This window comes from Pongo pygmaeus, chromosome 23 (assembly GCF_028885625.2).
Source record: "Pongo pygmaeus isolate AG05252 chromosome 23, NHGRI_mPonPyg2-v2.0_pri, whole genome shotgun sequence".
Taxonomy (NCBI): Eukaryota; Metazoa; Chordata; class Mammalia; order Primates; family Hominidae; genus Pongo; species Pongo pygmaeus.
This window is the reverse complement of record NC_085931.1, coordinates 53,861,561-53,879,069: the sequence shown is the minus strand read 5'-3', so window position 1 is coordinate 53,879,069 and position 17,509 is coordinate 53,861,561. Positions and strand designations below refer to the sequence as shown.

The following is a 17,509-nucleotide window of genomic DNA, read 5'->3' as shown; positions in this document are numbered from 1 at the left end:
GAGTCTCTCCAAGAATTCTCATCAGATTTCATCAGAATTTCTCTCTTGTTCCCTCAAATGTTTGTTTTCCCCTGATGTCAGTTTGAACTTTATGAAAGGACAGAGCTGATGGCATAGGAAGTTGAGCTGGTTCCCTCTTGGCCCTTCCCCTAAATGGGAGAGTGGCCACGTTTCTGTAAGAGGCTGGGCAATGCCCCAGGTGGGTTTCCCTGAAAGTCATCTGTACTTGATGGCTTGGCTCCAAATGCAGCTTTTTTTTTTTTTTGAGACAGTCTCACACTGTCGCCCAGGCTGGAGTGCAGTGACTCGATCTCAGCTCACTGCAACCTCCGCCTCCTGGGTTCAAATGATTCTCCTGCCTCAGCCTTCTGAGCAGCTAGAACTACAGGCGCGTGCCACCACGCCCGGCTAACTTTTTGTATTTTTAGTAGAGACAGAGTTTCACCGTGTTAGCCAGGATGGTCTCTATCTCCTGACCTCGTGATCTGCCCTTCTCGGCCTCCCAAAGTGCTGGGATTACAGGCATAAGCCACCGCACCTGGCCCAAATACATTTTTAAAAATGACCCTGGGCCAGGCACAGTGGATCACTTGAGCCCAGGAGTTCAAGACCAGCTTGGGCAATATGACAAAACCCCGTCTGTACTGGAAATACAAAAATTAGCTGGGCATGGTGGCGCTTGCCTGTGGTTCTAGCTACTGGGGAGGCCGAGGTGGGAGGATCACTTGAGCTGAGGAGGTTGAGGCTGCAGTGAGCTGTGATCACGCCACTGCACTTCAGCCTGGGTGCAGACCGAGACCCTGTCTCAAAAAAAAAAAAAAAAGACCGTGATAATTCATGATAATTGACCCTCACCCCTGCCACTCACAACTTTGCATTTCTCAACCCTGAGCTTGGTGTTCCTACCCTGCCAAGGCCTGTCTCCAGCACTGGCGTTTTTAGGTGGTTTTCTTCTCCCAGTGCACACCTGGCTGCTCTCTTCCAGCATGTCCTCCACCATGGGCGGTGCGGCCTTGTTTCTGCGTTGTTACAACTTCCACTTCTTAATTCAGCAGGCCTTTGGGAGGAAGGAGAAGGAGGTATGTTTGCCTCTCTTGAATTTGTTTCTTTCCAAAAAAATGACACTAAAATAGCCATGCTGTAATGTCATTATTTTGGGAAAGAAATTCAGAGGAACTACATGGGAAACATATTTTCTTACATGTTTTTGCCATTGTGATGGGAAAGAATCCAGAATAACTCAGCACACACCATCCCATCCTAAAAGTTTATTTCAAAATCACTTGTTGGAATTCGGATGGCATGCTTCTGGTTCATCTTGCACGACACCCAGGGTAGCCCGTGAGAGTGAGTTCAGGTCTGGAGTGTGTGCAGGAACAGTCTCCCTCATGTGTAGCCCTTGTTCAGAGTTCACAGAACTCATTCAGCATTGAATTCCGGTATTGGAGCTCAGTTTCTTTTTTTCTTTTTTAGATTTTTTCTTATTTTTAATTTTTAAAGTTCTTTTAGAGACCAGGTCTCACTCTGTCGCCCAGCCTGGAGTGCAGCAGTATGATCTAGCTCACTGCAGCCTCCAGCTCCTGGGCTCAAGTGATCCTCCCACCTCAGTTTCTTGAGTAGCTGGGACTACAGGTGTGTACCACCACCCCTGGCTAATTTTTCTTTTTTTTTTTTTAGAGATGGTGGTCTCACTGTGTTGCCCAGGCTGGCCTCAAGTGATCCACCTGCTTTGGCCTTTCAAAGTGTTGAAATTTCCAGGCGTGAACCACCGTGCCTGGCTGAGCTCAGTTTCTTTTTCTTTTTCTTTCTTTTTTTTTTTTTTGAGACGGATTCTCGCTCTGTCGCCCAGGCTGGAGTACAGTGGCGCAATCTCGGCTCACTGCAACCTCCACTTCCCGGGTTCAAGTGATTCTCCTGCCTCAGCCTCCTGAGTAGCTGAGATTACAAGCACATGCTACCACACCCAGCTAATTTTTGTATTTTTAGTAGAGACACAGTTTCACCATGTTGGCCAGGCTGGTCTTGAACTCCTGACCTCGTGATCTGCCTGCCTCAGCCTCCCGAAGTGCTGGAATTACAGGCATAAGCCACCGCGCCCAGCCTGAGTTCAGTTTCTTTAGGAAGAAATAATCAGTCAACCACTGGGTGCCAGACAGTCTGAAATGTACAAAAGAAGTGCCAGATGAGTCCTTGTCCTTGGAAAGACCAGGGATGACTCATTTGTCTGTCACTTTGCACTTTCTCAAAATTCTTTCACAGCTGTTGCCCCGAGCCTCTTAATACCCTGGGAGGTAATGAGAACCCATGTTGTACTGCCTTACAGACAAGGACACTGGCTGTCAGAGGGAACAGATAGCTGAATTACAGAGGTGGAGCTGAGACTCATTTTCAACTCAATATCACACTCTCTTCCCAGGAACTTTACCTTCCAGATGAGAAGCCCCCAGTTAATTATTAAATACACATTTTATATATTTTTTGCATTAATAAATTGATTTCCAAAGGCTCCAGCACTGTTTGGCATTAGAGAGCAGCTTGTCCCACACGTGTGCACAGGTATGGTAAAGGTCGTTGTAGTCGGCTCAACCTGGAAGAATGAATGAAGCAGAGCCAGGAAACATGCCCTACCTGACCTCCTTTTGAAGAAACAATCGCTCTCAGAAGCCTCTCAGTCTCCTCAACTTATGTGTTTCTTCAGCTGAGAGGGTGCTGCAAGCAGATTTGTTTTTATTAAGGACGTGTGTGTGTCAAAAAAAATTCTGGGCAGTACTTCCTGACAGGCCCAGCGCCTTTGGGGATGTGGTGGAGATCAGGGTCAATGAGGAATCCCTGAGGCTCCAGCCTCCCTGGCAGGTGGTAAGACTCTGGAGAATCCTCCTGCCCTTCTTTTTGCTGCCAGGGATTGCTGGATTCTGGAAATGCCTGGTAGCTGGGCATGTGGTGTCTTGTTGGAGTTGGGCAGCGTGGAGTCCGATGGTCTGGGTTGAGTCCCAGCCTAGCACTTACGAGCTGTGGGTCTGTGACCAGTGATTTGAATTATCTGTATCTTGGTTGCCTTTTCATCAAATGGAAACAATAATACATCTTTTATAGGATTTTTGAGGTACAAAAAAATAATATATCTGAAGCTCACCTCACCCACCTGTTGGTGCTGAGAGGTACTGAGTAGCTGGTAGCTGCTTGGATGGTGGTTTATCCCACTTCTAGAAAATTGGTAGCCTGGACTCCCGGGTGGAGCAGTCTTGCTTGGTTTGATGCAAACACGGCAGACTCCAGGCAATATAGCTGCCTTTGGGGGACGTAATTCAGTCATCAAATAGCTTTTGAACACTGCATGGTGCCATGAGGCAGCTCTTCTAGCTCCTTGGACTCCCTGTGAGGTTGAGCATGGCTATTCTAGGGTGTGGCCTGTCTGCAGTGGCCCTGGTCTGCAGCTGGTTCCTACTCAGAATGGGGTCATGCCCACCATAGCAACTGATACCTGCAAAGGACATTTTTACTTTACAAAGCATTTTCACATCCTTCTCAGTTGACCCTCACCATGATTCTGCCAGGCAAGTGGGGATAATATTGGTACAGTAAACATTATATTTAAATACAGTTGCCCTGGGACTGAGTGTTCCCATGCAACAAATGGCACCATTAAGGCGTAAAAAGATAGGGCATAGCCAGGCAGTGGCACGCACCCTGTAGTCCTAGCTACTTGGGAGGCTGAGGCAGGAGGATCCCTTGAGCCCAGGAGTTCAAGGCCAGCCTGGGCAACATAGTGAGATCCCATCTCTAAAAAGAAAAAGAAAAGGGTACAGAGTACCAATCAGTGAGGGAAATGCAGATTAAACCACCATGGCTTACTAACACCACCTGAAAGGCCAAGATCGACAGACTGTGCCTGGAAATAGGACTGTAGCAGTAGTTCATCACGGCACAGCACAGAGCAGTGCATGTTCACTTTTTTTTGTTTGGTTTGTTTTTTTGAGATAGGGTCTTGCTTTGTTGCCCAGACAGGAGTGCAGTGGCACAATAATAGCTCACTGCAGCCTTGACCTGCTGGGCTCAAGCAATCCTCTTGCCTCAGCCTCCCGAGTAGCTGGGACCACAGGTGCGTGCCACCATGCTTGGCTAATTTTTTTTATTTTCTACTTTTTGTAGAGATGGGATCTCACTGTGTTGCCCAGGCTGGTCTTGAGCTCCTGGGCTTAGGCATTCCTCCTGCCTTGGCCTCTCAAAGTGCTGGGATTACAGGCGTGAGCCACCGTGTCTGACCCATATTTAGTTTTTCATGTTGTATGTTCTAGAAGATTTGAACTCAGCACTGAGGTGGTTAAGATCAGTGGTTAAGAGCATGACTGCTGTCGGTGTGCCTTTATTAAGGTCTCAACTCCACTGCATGGGCAAGCTCCTAACCCTTTCTGTGCCCCAGGTTCCTTGCTTTGACAATGCCCATGGCGAAACTGCTACCCCATAGAGTTGTTAGGATTAAATGGAGTGCACGCGTGTAGCGCATGGGGCGCAGCATCTGGCACACAAGGAGTCGCCATAGGGGTGGGTATGACTGGCTTCTTTGCTGTTGAAGAAGGGAGGGCTGGTGGCAAGGTCACAGTGGTAGGTGGCAGCCTCACCAAAAGTGCTTATCCCAGTAGCAACAATGACAGGAAAACAAAAATCAAACCCAGCCCCAGTCACCAACATTTCCCAGTACCTTTGGGTGGTTTGCTGTGTTGATTCTAAGAACAATGGCTATCACTTTAGGGTGTCAGGTGTATGCCAGGTGACTTCGTCACTTCTGGGCCTTCTCCATGCCTGCGAGGAAATCACCTTCTTATTGGGTTGAGAGGCTGCCTCTTGAGAGCTGCTGGTGTGTCCCTGCACGTGGATGACGTTTGAAGTCATGGGAGTTCCAGAGATCAGTGCTGGGAGGGATGGGAGGAGCCACAGAGCGGACTGCAAGGTGTGCAAGCGGTTGGGGTAGGAAAGGGAGGCTCATCAGGGTGAGAGCGGGGAGCCAGGAGAGTCCCATACGCTGAGGCTGGGGCGGGGTGCTGTTGGAGGGGTGAGGCGGTTGGACAGGGCCCCTGCTGCTCATGTTCCGGAGCGGAGCGGGGGCAGGAGAGAGGGGACTTATGAGTTGTCATTGAGAACTCAGCTTGGTGCCTGCACTCAAGGCCCCCCTTCCCCACCCCCCACCCCCACCCCCACCCCCACCCCAGGTTGTTGCTCTGTGAACATCAGAAATGAGTTCCCAGATTAGCCACAGTTGTACTATCAGTTGGGTTTTGTTTGTGGTGCAGATTCTTGTCCCCCAGGTCCTCCCCTTTACCTGCATTCCTTGTGACTGTGGAGCTGAAGGAAGTAGCAAGGACACTTTGAAGCCCAGGGTGCGGGCCAAGAACGATGCTCCCATTGAGGTAGGCCGTGCCATGGCCTGTGACCTGGGGGTACTGAGACCTTCATCTCATTTAACCGTCACTGAAACCTGGTAAAGCACAGCTCAGGAACTGGGGTTCAGAGAAATGACGTGACTTTCTGCGGTCATCCAGCTGGCCAGTGGTAGAGCTCGGATTTCCCACCTTCCACTGTCCCAGGCCTTCCCCATAGGCACCTCGTCTGCATTACCTCACTGACTCTTTGGGCAGGAGACTTTCATTTCTTCCCCTCACAGTTTCTGTCTCTTTGGGTTTTCTATACCTTGCCTCAGTGTCCCCTTAGGGCTTCGGATATCTTTGCTAGATTCTGACTGCACAGTTCAATGAGACCTTGTATAAGATGTGCTTAGAGGGTTCAGATGAAAGTGTAGTTGATTGTGAATTATTCCAGCTCAAGAACTGAAGTGGTGGTACAGAGCTTCCTAAAGTCATTTCTGTTGGGTCTGAAGTGCCTTGTGCATTTTATAAAAAGAGATTTGTCTTCCTAATTCTGTTTTACTTAAAATTAATAAAGATGTATATAATCTTGGAGAATGTCTAAGTTGGAAGGTGACAGATTCGTGGCAGGGAGCAGCTGGCCGAGCATTAAGATGAACTCTTAAGTAATGCACATGGGGATAGTTGAGCTGATGTTATTACAGATTGAGCTGTGGCCACAGGGGATGCCCGTGGGGTACGCTTGTCCCTCATTGCCCCGAAGGCATTCTACAGGATGTCACTGTTGCTGAGTGCAGTGCTATGATGAGATCCTGGTCCCAGACAGAAGGAAAGTGAATAAGTGTGGGCCTTTCCCAGCTCTGCTACCATGTGACCAGAGAATGTCCCTTCCCCTTGCTGGTTGCTCCTTGTTCCTTTTGGTCAGCTAAGAGCATATGTCCTGTCTGATGCCCTTGGCAGACCCAGAATCTTGGTTATATTACCTCTCTCCTCAGTGATTCAGGCTCTTACTCCTAAAGGCTGCCCACTGTGCTGAGCGTCTCCTTGGCTCCTGGCACTTAGTGGGCTCTTAAATCTTAGGCCCGGTGTGGTGGCTCATACATGTAATCTCAGCAATTTGGGAGGCCAAAGCAGGAGGATCGCTTGAGCCCAGGAGTTTGAGACCAGCCTGGGCGACAGTGAGACCCCAGTTTCCACACACAAAAATTTTTTTTAATTAGCTGGGCCTGGCAGCACGTGCCTATAGTCCCAGCTACTCAGGAGGCTGAGGCGAGAGGATTGCTTGAGCCCATGAGTTCCAGGCTGCAGTGAGCTGTGATCATGCCACTGCGCTCCAGCTTGGATGACAGACAAGATGCTTTGTCAATCAGTCAACCACCAGTCAGTCAATCAGTCAGTCTTGTGCAGAACTGTGTCACGACCACAGCTGCATCCAGACAGAATCTGAATTTCTCTGCCCAAGTGGCTCAGGTGTCCGGAGCAGGGGCCTGCTCTTCCCTGCGGCTGCTCAGGTGTCCGGAGCAGGGGCCTGCTCTTCCCTGCGGCTGCTCAGGTGTCCGGAGCAGGGGCCTGCTCTTCCCTGCGGCTGCTCAGGTGTCAGGAGCAGGGGCCTGCTCTTCCCTGCGGCTGCTCAGGTGTCCGGAGCAGGGGCCTGCTCTTCCCTGCGGCTGCTCCCATGGCTGGCCAGGCAGCCCAGCTGGCGGCTTGACTGGGCCACTTTGAGACTCACCTGAGCCCAAAGCCCTGCTATTCCCTGAGAAGCCTAGAGCAGAGACCAGCTGCTCTGAGTAGAAAACTTTCTCCTGCTGAAACATGGGGTGAGGCGACTCCAGGAGGACCCTGGCTAGTAGCATAGGATTCCGTAGAAAAAAGGCTCACACCTGTAATCCCACCTGTAATCGGGAGGGCAAGATGGGTGGATCACTTGAGGTCACGAGTTTGAGACCAGCCTGGCCAACATGGTGGAAACCCCATCTCTACTAAAAAATACAAAAATTAGCCGAGCGTGGTGGCACATGCCTGTAATCCCAGCTACTGGCGAGGCTGAGGCACTAGAGTTGCTTGAACCTGGGAAGCAGAGGTTTCAGTGAGCTGAGATTGCACTACTGCACTCCAGCCCAGGCAACAGAGCCAGATTCCACCTAAAAAAAAAAAAAGAATTGCTGTGAGAGGTGGCATCAGGGCCCAAGCCAGGTGGCCTGTCCAGCCTCTGTGAATCCTAGTGGTTCAAATGACACGCTGCCCCTATGATTATGGAACAGAGCCCTAACCAGCATGGGAGAACACCTCACTGGAGTTCTCTCCATGAGAGCCTGGTTAGGAGCGTGCATGCATCTTAGTCCTGCAACTGTCTCCTCACAGCAGCAATGTCTTTGGAGGACTTGGCTTTGAAGTACCGTTATCTGTTGTGGACTTTGTCTCTGTTGCTGCACAGCAGTGTGTTTACCTTTAGGAGCTCTGCAATCCACCAGATTAAGACCTTTTAATTAGCAATCCAATTTTAGGTTGTAGCAAGCCTGATTTACTTAACTTTGAGATTGTTTTTGGAAAACATCTTGGTGTAATGGAGAGAATATTACCTTAGCAAGCAGGCAGAGCTGGTGTCAGATACTAGTCTCCACCAGCCATTACTTGGACAACCGTGGGCAAATTACTGAACATCAATTTTCTTGACTTTAAAATAGAGACAGAAGTAATGATAGTAATCATAATTACTGTGTAATAATAATAGTGGCAACAATAATTCATTATTTACTATGTTTGTAGCACTTACTAAGGGTATATAACAGTACTTAGTAAGTTCGTAGCACTTACTAAGGGCCAAGTATTGTTCTAAGCTCTTGTATATATTTGACTTGCAGCAGTTCTGTGTTGTAGGTTCCATTAGTTCCATTAGCGTCTCTTTTTTTTTTTTTGGAGATGGAGTTTCGCTCTTGTTGCCCAGGCTGGAGTGCAATGGCACAATCTTGGCTCACTGCAACCTCCACCTACCAGGTTCAAGCGATTCTCCTGCCTCAGCCTCCTGAGTAGGTGGGATTACAGGCACGTGCCACCACGCTTGGCTAATTTTGTATTTTTAGTAGAGATGGGGTTTCTCCATCTTGGTCAGGCTGGTCTTGAACTCCTGACCTCAGGTGATCCACCTGCCTTGGCCTCCCAAAGTGCTGGGATTACAGGCGTGAGCCACTGTGCCCGGCCTATTGTCTCTCTTTTACAGATAAGGCAAGCGAGGCACAGAGAGGGTAGGTAACTTGCCCACTGTTGCCCAGCTCATAAGTAATGGGTCTGGGATTCAAGCCTAGGCAGACTGACTCTGGAGTCTGTGTTTCTTGCTCCAATTCCAGGCTGTCTGACAGAGAATCATGAAGATTCATGTGATAACATATGGAACAGGACCTAGAACAAAGTCTTGCACCTTGTTGGTGCTCAAAACAAGTTGGCCACTCTGTCTCACCCCTTCCTGTTGCTAAGCTAAGGCTTTAGACTGTTGACTGTGGCAGTGAGGAAGGTCTTGGATCTCTGGCTGTGTGATCTGAACACAGGGTAAGGTAAAGAAAGGTGGGGTCACCTTTTTACCAGAAAGTCAGACAGTTTCATCTCGGCTGTGGACAGGTCATCACACTAGCAAGGTGTGGTTTGTGCTTATGGGAGTCCTTCAGTTTCTTCCCTCCAACAGGGGAAATAATTGCTGCCTTTACCCTTGCCTGGATTGTAGATTGCTGAGTCTGTTACTCAGAAGTGATCCATTTAACTTTCCAGCTGAGCCACACACAGACAGTGGCAGAACAAACTGGTCTGAATTTGGGGCTTCAGTGGCTGAGTCAGTAAAGGTGGAGTTGAGTGGGGACAGTGCTCAACACAAGTGGAATGTGGTAGACACTCTGGAGAGGGGAGTCAGGTGTCAAAGGTGCGATTACCTCCACTCATGTTTTATCCCAGGTCCTATCCCTACCGGTTAGGTAGAGTAGGCCAAGATGGGCAAGCCCAGAGATCCAGGGACTCTGCCTGCTTTTACGCACATGCACCCCCCGCCCCCCACCACCCACCATGCACACACAGAGACATACACATATGCACCCAGAGTTGGTTAGAGTCTACTGGCTTTCTGCCACCTGAAGGAAATATTATAGACTGCCCCGTACTGAAGGCAGTGATTAGAAACGGGAAGTTGTGAAATAGAGATGACTTGTTTCTTTACCTTGGGAATTTAAAAACCACATGATATATGTTTTTCGTTTATAGGTTTGTCTACAGATTTTGAGCGTTCGAAGTTGACCCCTGACTATACTTTGCTGCTCCCTCAGCCTTTGAAGAAATGTCTGTCACGTATGATGATTCCGTTGGAGTAGAAGTGTCCAGCGACAGCTTCTGGGAGGTAATGCACCTGCTTTCTTCCAGTGAATGAAGTGGCCAGGCCAATAGTGTCTGGCAGGCCCTTTGGTTTTTTTGGTGGAGGTTGGGAAATGAGGTGAACATACCCCCAAACCAGCCACGCATTTGTAGTCAGACCTAGATACCAGCAGAAAAGTTGTGGACACTTGTTTTTAGGCAGTTCAGGTATGCCTTAGCCATCATCGAAGGCAGTGAACTTACGTTGCTAGGAAAGGCTGATACTTAAAGAGGTTGGGGTGTTTAGGAAAGGTCTTGGCGATCACCTTTTTATGTTTGCCATGCTGTGAGTGGGAGAGACAGACACGAATTGCTCAGCTTATCCTACGAGGCACTTTACTGTTGAGTTTTATGTAGAAACAAGGAGGGCTGTGATTTGACATCATGCTGGACAGCACAGGCAAGTGGCCAGAGGGCCAAATGCCTTCAAACTTGTTGGAGCATCTGCCGCCAGTCTGTACCCGTGAGTGGCCCCCTTCCTGATTAGATTATTTTTGTTTTTTGTGGGGGCGGAGGGCGTTGTTCCTGAGTCCCACTTACTTTTCCTGCCCGCTAGTTAATGGAAAGTCCATCTTTTTTTTTTTTTTTTTTTTTAAACAGTTGAGGTCTCGAGAGTGCAGGCTGGAGTGCAGTGGCACCATCATGGCTCACTGAAGCCTTGATCTCCCGGGCACAAGCCATCCTCCCACCTCAGCCTACTGAGTAGCTGAGACTACAGGAAGTCAATTTTTGGTCTAATTTTGTCCCTGTGGCAAAACCCCTGGAGCTTTCCTGGCCTTCATGGAAAGAGGCTTTGCATGGCCGGGCGCAGTGGCTCATGTCTGTAACCCCAGCACTTTGAGAGGCCGAGGCGTATGGATCATGAGGTCAGGAGTTCAAGACCAGCCTGGCCAACATGGTGAAACCCCATCTCTACTAAAAATACAAAAAATTAACCGGGCGTGGTGGTAGGCACCTGTTGTCCCAGCTATTTGGGAGGCTGAGGCAGGGGAATTGCTTGAACCTGGGAGGCGGAGGTTGCAGTGAGCTGAGACCGTGCCACTGTACTCCAGCCTGGGCAACAGAGCAAGACTCCGTTTCAAAAAAGAAAAAAAGGAGAGAGGCTTTGCGGTTAGAAAACTCTGAGCTCTGAGCCGGGCGTGGTGGCTCATGCCTGTAATCCCAGCACTTTGGGAGGCCAAGGCGGGCGGATCACCTGAGATTGGGAGTTCGAGACCAGCCTGACCAACATGGAGAAACCCTGTCTCTACTAAAAATACAAAAAATTAGCTGGGCATGGTGGCACGCCTGTAATCCCAGCTACTCAGGAGGCTGAGGCAGGAGAATCACTAGAACCCAGGAGGCGGAGGTTGCAGTGAGCCGGGATCGCACCATTGCACTCCAGCCTGGGCAACAAGAGCGAAACTCCGTCTCAAAAAACAAAAACAAAAACCGAAAACTCTGAGCTCTGATCCCAGCTGTGCTGTTGCTAGCTGTGTGACCTTGGGCAAGTCGCTCAACTGATCTGAGCCTCGCGATCTTCGTCTGTGAAGTAGGGGATACTGTTGGCCTCTAAGGGGGGCTGCCAGGATAAGATAAGAACATGGATGGCAGCACCCATATGGGTGCTTCGGTGACACAGGAGGCTCCGGTGGTAGAAGCGATAAGGGTGATGCCCTGGTGTTTGCTGGGGACTAGCATAAAGTCATTTTATAAACAAATGATCACAGTGATATATATTGTGACATAGACAAGTGATCACAGGTGCCCAAGTTTAAAAAAAAGATGGGCAAGGAGCTCAAAATTCTATCAACACACTTTTCCCCTATGTATTGGACAAAAACATCATCGACTTTTAGCCGAATACCATTTGTTAAAATTATGTGTTGGCTGGGCGCGGTGGCTCTCGCCTGTAATCCCAGCACTTTGGGAGGCTGAGGCGGGCAGATCACGAAGTCAGGAGATCGAGACCATCCTGGATAACACGGTGAAACCCTGTCTCTACTAAAAAATACAAAAATTTAGCCGGGCATGGTGGTGGGCGCCTGTAGTCCCAGCTACTCTGGAGGCGGAGGCAGGAGAATGGCGTGAACCCAGGAAGCGGAGCTTGCAGTGAGCCGAGACAGCGCCACCACACTCCAGCCTGGGCGACACAGCAAGACTCCGTCTCAAAAAAAAAAAAAAAAAAGTGTTAACTGAGTACCTGTAGTGTGCTAGGCAAGGGATGTGACAGACCGAGTTCCTGCCCTCCAGGAGCTGGCTTCTGCCACAGCAGAAGTAAATGTGGAAAGGCACAGAGCATGCAGGTCCTCTCTGCTGCCACCCCTCGGCTAGTGGCATCCTTCTGGAGGAGTGAGGGGGGCACCCAGCTCAAATTTCAGCAGCCGGAGAGGCACATCTGCCTGGGAAATATTTCACTTAAGACGGCAAGAGTGACAGGAGCAGTGATAGCCAAACAGGTCGCCAGCCACATCTCACAGCATGGCAGGAGGTTGGCCGTGAAACTAGATGAAGCAGGACCAGCAGTTACATGACGTGGTTTGGAGGTGCCCCTGGAACAGTGCTAGAATTCAGGACTGCCTCTGCCCCCACTTGCAGGTACAGGTTCACAGTAATCAGGTCCCGCTGGCTGGCCCCCCCAGAGAGGCTGTGGCCTCATTAGTGCAGGAGCACTCATGGGGCTGGCAGCAGCTGTGAGAGCCTTCCTGCGAGCTCTCCAGCCTTTAGAAGTGCAGGCCCTTGTTCTCAACACTGAACCAGAACTATAGATAGAAGCCTTTCCAGTTATGGGGAGCCTCTTTTTTTGTAACTGTAGTGACATTGCTGGCTGGCATCAATCATTCCCTGCCTTGGGCTTGGTGATGGTGCAGACAAGACGAGCACACTCAAAAGGCCCTTCCTTGTGAGGGATAGGCCGGGAGAGGCAATGGGGACAGGTGAAGACATTGCTTTGGAGCCAGGAGGTCTGGGTTTGACTGCTGGCCTGATCACTTATTCCTGTGTATGGCTTTGGGCAAGTTACTGATTTTTCTTTGCCTTCATTTCCCAATCTATAAGATCGGGGTAATAACGCTGTCCATATCCTAGTATTGTGAGGGTTAAAAGAATGAATAAACGTTAAGTGTTTTAGGGCATCAGGGCAAGGCTGGTGGGGGCCCTTCCGTCTGACATGGGAGCTGAGGGAGTTGGTGTGCACAGTCAATGTCTGTTCCTGCGGTGCCCTTGGCGGCGTTGTCTTCATTACGCACTTGGTGGCAGAAACTGCTGGGAAAATTACGCAGCTAAATATAGTGCTATTACAGAGGTCTTCAGCTGCTTGTTAAAAAACATTTAGGTGAACGTTGCCAGTGTATATTGTCAGCATATATTAAATCAACTAGCTTTAACAAGTCCAGTAATTAAGCTCTTATGCTCCCTGTTAAATTCTCAACTGCAATAATGTCAGTAGACAGGAACATCTCCTTTTGCCTGAAAATGCTCAGGCGGGCTCTGCTCAGCTTGTGATGCTGTCCCTGAAATTACTCTCCAGCTGGTATCAACTCCGCAGTGCTGTGGTCGTCCGCCTCCTCCATGATGGATGTTCGTTGTGTGGCGGAGCGACTGCTCAGTGATGGTCTGCAGGGATCTGAGAGACTCAGGTGCACACTGCCAACTGTACATCTTCCCAGGCAGGTGGCAAGTTCCTCTTTCCCACAGAAGGACACTTTTCCAAAGAAAGCCTTGTGGTCTTGAGGTGGAAAAGTTTTTTGTGTTTAATTTTACTCCTTCCCACCGAAAGATACTAACTGGAATATGTCATTCCAGAGCCATCTTCTGTGTGGCCCTGTCCTCCGGAGGCCTTTGGCTGTGACATTTGGAGGAATAAGGTAGACACTAGGCAGGTCATCATGCCAGGTGCTGTAGGATTTGCTGGGTTTGCCCCGGGGGAAGGGCAGGAAAGGCGGCATGGGATAGGGACGTTGCTGCACTTGGATACTTGCTGGACGAATGAAGGAACCCATACTGACCTGTGGGAGGAGAGGTTACTCACAGGGACATGATACTGAATAGAGCTCTTTAATGCATATTTGGAAGGAGTACCTTCTGCATTCCCCAACCCTGTAGATATAGGGGGAAAATAAAAAGAGGAAGAGGGGAGAGGGGATCCAGTTCCCACAAAGAAGATGCTTATGGAGTATGAGAGCAGGAGGGACCACCCCCAGCTCTGCCTCTCAGGAACATGGTCTGCTGGACAGAGTCAGCAGAGGAGGCCTGTGGCTGAGTAGGGTTGGGCCAAGGATTGGGAACAAGTAGACGGGATGGCATTCCAGGTTGGAACCAAGTCTGGAGCCTGAATGAGTGTGGTCTTACAGAGTGCTGAGGACCTTGACCTTTTTGGAGCTAAGGGCCAGTTTTGGAGCAGAATGGGAAGTCGTGTGGGACTACAGTGGCGGGGGCCAGGTGGAGGCAGTTCCCCAGGTGGGTTGCTCCCTCAGCAAGTCAGAGCCTGGTCTGGCCTGCCCACAGGCTTCACGGCAGGGCATGGGGCAGCTTGGCTGCTTCTGGCAAGTTTTCCTGACTTATTGCAGGAGCCTGGGGGCCCTCCTCCTGCCTCTGCTTCTGGGCACTGCTTCCAGGCCTTCTCTTTGGTTCTGGGAGCTGGTGTACAAAGGGCCTGGGCTGTGAGCCATGGGGCTTTTCAAGTGTCACCAGTGCTTCCTGGCCTCCCTTACCTTCAGTAGACTCTGGGAACAGGATGGCAGGTCTGTCCCTAGCAGGGCTGAGAGCCGCTGCCTGCATCTCTGAGGGCTCCTTGGGGGCCAGGCTAGGAGGGCAGACGCCACTTATTTTAGGAACTGGAGCCTGAGTCTGCCTCAACAAAAGCTCCCTGGAGGCGGGATTTCTACACAGCTGTCAGCTGTCTGTGCATTTTAGAGCTCAGATCTTCTGGATGAACCCAGGCTGAGTCTGACCTCTGTGCACTATCTTGTGGGTACAGAGAGCCCCTGAGAAGAATATTTGGGGAGATGAAGAGAACATAAGCATCTTGTGTCAAATATTTTGGGAATGTTAGCCCTGAAGAGTTGGCACATGACTCTCAACATTTACCGTTCCCTGCCAGGAAGGTGCTCCCTGTAGGTTGTTGCAACTTGCTCTGAGTTGGGCTGGTTTCTCTCAGACTCTAGCACTGCAGGACAGCTCATCACGTGAGAACGCCTTCATATTCATTGTCCATGTGGAGTGGTACTTTCCCCATCCTTCCATACCAATTTTATAGGACACATATTTAGAAGCTGCCATGACCCAGGCCCTGGGCTAAGTCCTGGGCATCCCATATGAGAGCCCGGCCTCGGGCCTCCTAGAGCCAGTGTTGTATGGAGAGCAGTTAGGAGGCGGCAGAGCAGTGCCCTGAGCGCAGGCACAAAGTGAGCAAACATCAATACCACCTCATGCTAAGCAGCAGTGACCGGCTCTGCCTGCTGCCCAGCCTCCTCCACACACGCCCGACCCCAACGGACTTTTCCGTGTAATGGCCTGCCTGTGTCAGCCTTGCAGGGGCAGTGTGCCCACATCCACGGGCTCCTCGGGACAGGGTGTGCATCAGCTTAGTTATCACCCCACCGTGCTCACACATGGCTCCTAGAAGGTTAGTGGCCCATATTAATTTCACTAAAGTTTCTAAAAATTACCATTCTTTCTTTCTTTTCACTGAACTAGTATCTGCTGAACCATGAGCAAGGATTAAGGCATCAACTCCTCAGTCTCCACCCCACTGCCAGATAGCCCATCTAGAAAAGCAGATTGGATGGCTTCCTGCCCTGCTGGGAAGCTTCAGTTTTCTGCATCACCTTCAAAATAGAAGCATACTCTTTAGCATGGCCAAGACACGAGCATGTGTTGACAGCCAGCTGGACTCCCTGACTCTTCCTGAGAAGCTCTGCCCTGGGCTCCAGCCAAGCTGAGCCACCCCAGGTTCCCATCCACAAAGATCTGTGACCCTGCCTGGTGTGGCTTGGAGCATTCTTTCCTCCATCCAGACTTCCATCTCCTTCCTAGGGAGCTGCTCTGGGAAAGGAAGAGCCTTCCCTGACCGCTCAGGGCAGGCTTGGGCAGTCTTCCTCTGTGCTCTCCAGCATTTCCTAGGCTGTAACATGGCATTGCTAATTTCCTACTTCCAAGATGGTTGTAAGAATTACAGAGAACACCCACAAAGAGGCTAAAATTGTGTTTGGTACTTTTTTTCTCTTTTGGCAAAAACTCTTTTTTCTACCCCCATGTTACACACAAAATGTAGACATGGTGTATATTGCATAATCTTCGTTTAAGGTTCTTATCCTTATTTTGGGGAGAGTTGTGTTTCTGATGGTATTTGGCCGTTCTGGGATTTCTGAACAGGCTGCTGCAGCCTGCTCTTCAGAGCATTGTATACCTGCCTTTTTCAGGAATGAGTTATATTCATGTGAATTTCTTCTAAGCCAGTGAGAAAATAGTTTTCCCAAGATCCTGCCCTTCTTTGGTGGGTGACCCTCCCCCTGAGCTGTAGTGGACATTTCCATTATGGTTCAGATAGACTTTGTCGTCCTATGGGGCAGATCAGGGCCCTCGACATGTGGGCTGCCTTTGTCTTGGCCAAGTTTGGCTGACCCTGAATTTCGTGACTCTTTGGAATTATGTGTTTTTAAATGGGTGGTTTTCACAGTTTAGAATACACAACCTAAGCAATGCTTGGATGCTTATGAAAACAGACAGAAGTCAACATTGGACAGACTTTGACGTTGAGATTAGAGCAGAAAGCAGCCTTTGCTGCCCAATCTCTACCCAGTAATGGAGGTTTGTCTCATGATGTGATGGGTTTTAACCAAGCTGCCCTTTGTCCCCCTTGGTCAGTCAGTCAGGCTCATGCCTGGCCTGAGCTTGGAGCTGGGACGCAGAGGTGAGTGTGACAGGGACAGTCCCTCGTCCTCTTGGAGCTCATAGGCCAGCAGCAGCACAAGACAGTTCCACAAGTGACTGCCATTTCCCTTGGACATTTTTCAGCACTGCTGCCATCCCTGTCCATGGCCACTGTCCCCTAGCTCGGCAGCAGCAGGGAGACCCTGCTTGGCTGGTGTTGCCAGGGCCTGGTGCCACGCACAGCACATGGGAGGGACTTACATACTTGAAGGAGTGGGTGGCGGTGGGTGGTCGGGTAGATATAACTGAAGGTCTCACAGGAGCCTCTCCTGCTGGGTTCCAGCAGCTGCAGAACTGGCCTGGTTCCCACAGGCGGCTTCCTGCTTTTAGGGCAAACAGGGCAGGGACCAGCCCCGGCCAGCACCAATCCCTTTTACCCATCCACCCAGGAGCACTGCAGGGAGCCAGCCGGGCAGTTTATTTTGGCTGGCTGCTGCAGGCCATCGAATCTGTCATTTTGTTTTCAGCTGTTTCATGCCCTTTGGTGTACGACATCTACAACATTGTCTTCGGCCTGCATGCTCAGCCATTCCCGATACTGGGAAAAATCAAGTTCCACTTTTAGTGGAGGAGGAGAAAGCAGAATTTGGGGTGCATAGTCACAGGTCAGGCTCAGCCAGCAGTGATGGCCTGCTGCTGTTCTGTGATGGGCTGCCCAGGCCAGGGACAGCACTTGCTGGTAGTTGGGCACTGGGCCAGTGGCACCAATGAGCCTGTTGACACCCAGAGTTTATCTTGTCTGAGGTCACAGGACACCTGCATGGCAAGGCCAAGTCTAAATGACTCCTGAGCCTGAGTGGTCTCTGAGCATCCTCTCTACACTTACAGTTTCTGCAGCCACACGCGGG

General features: G+C 50.2%; 1 protein-coding gene across 5 annotated transcripts in view; it reads left to right on the top strand.

Annotated features, from left to right (window-relative positions):
* The window catches only part of PACSIN2 (protein kinase C and casein kinase substrate in neurons 2), a 143,774-nt gene that overhangs the window by 89,675 nt on the left and 36,590 nt on the right, over positions 1–17,509 (top strand). For all 5 annotated transcript variants that reach the window (XM_054470006.2, XM_054470003.2, XM_054470004.2 and 2 more), the window contains exon 2: positions 9,603–9,735. In XM_054470006.2, the coding sequence (XP_054325981.2) occupies positions 9,676–9,735 (60 nt within the window). In that variant the 5' untranslated portion in view covers positions 9,603–9,675. The remainder of the gene's footprint in view (positions 1–9,602; positions 9,736–17,509) is intronic.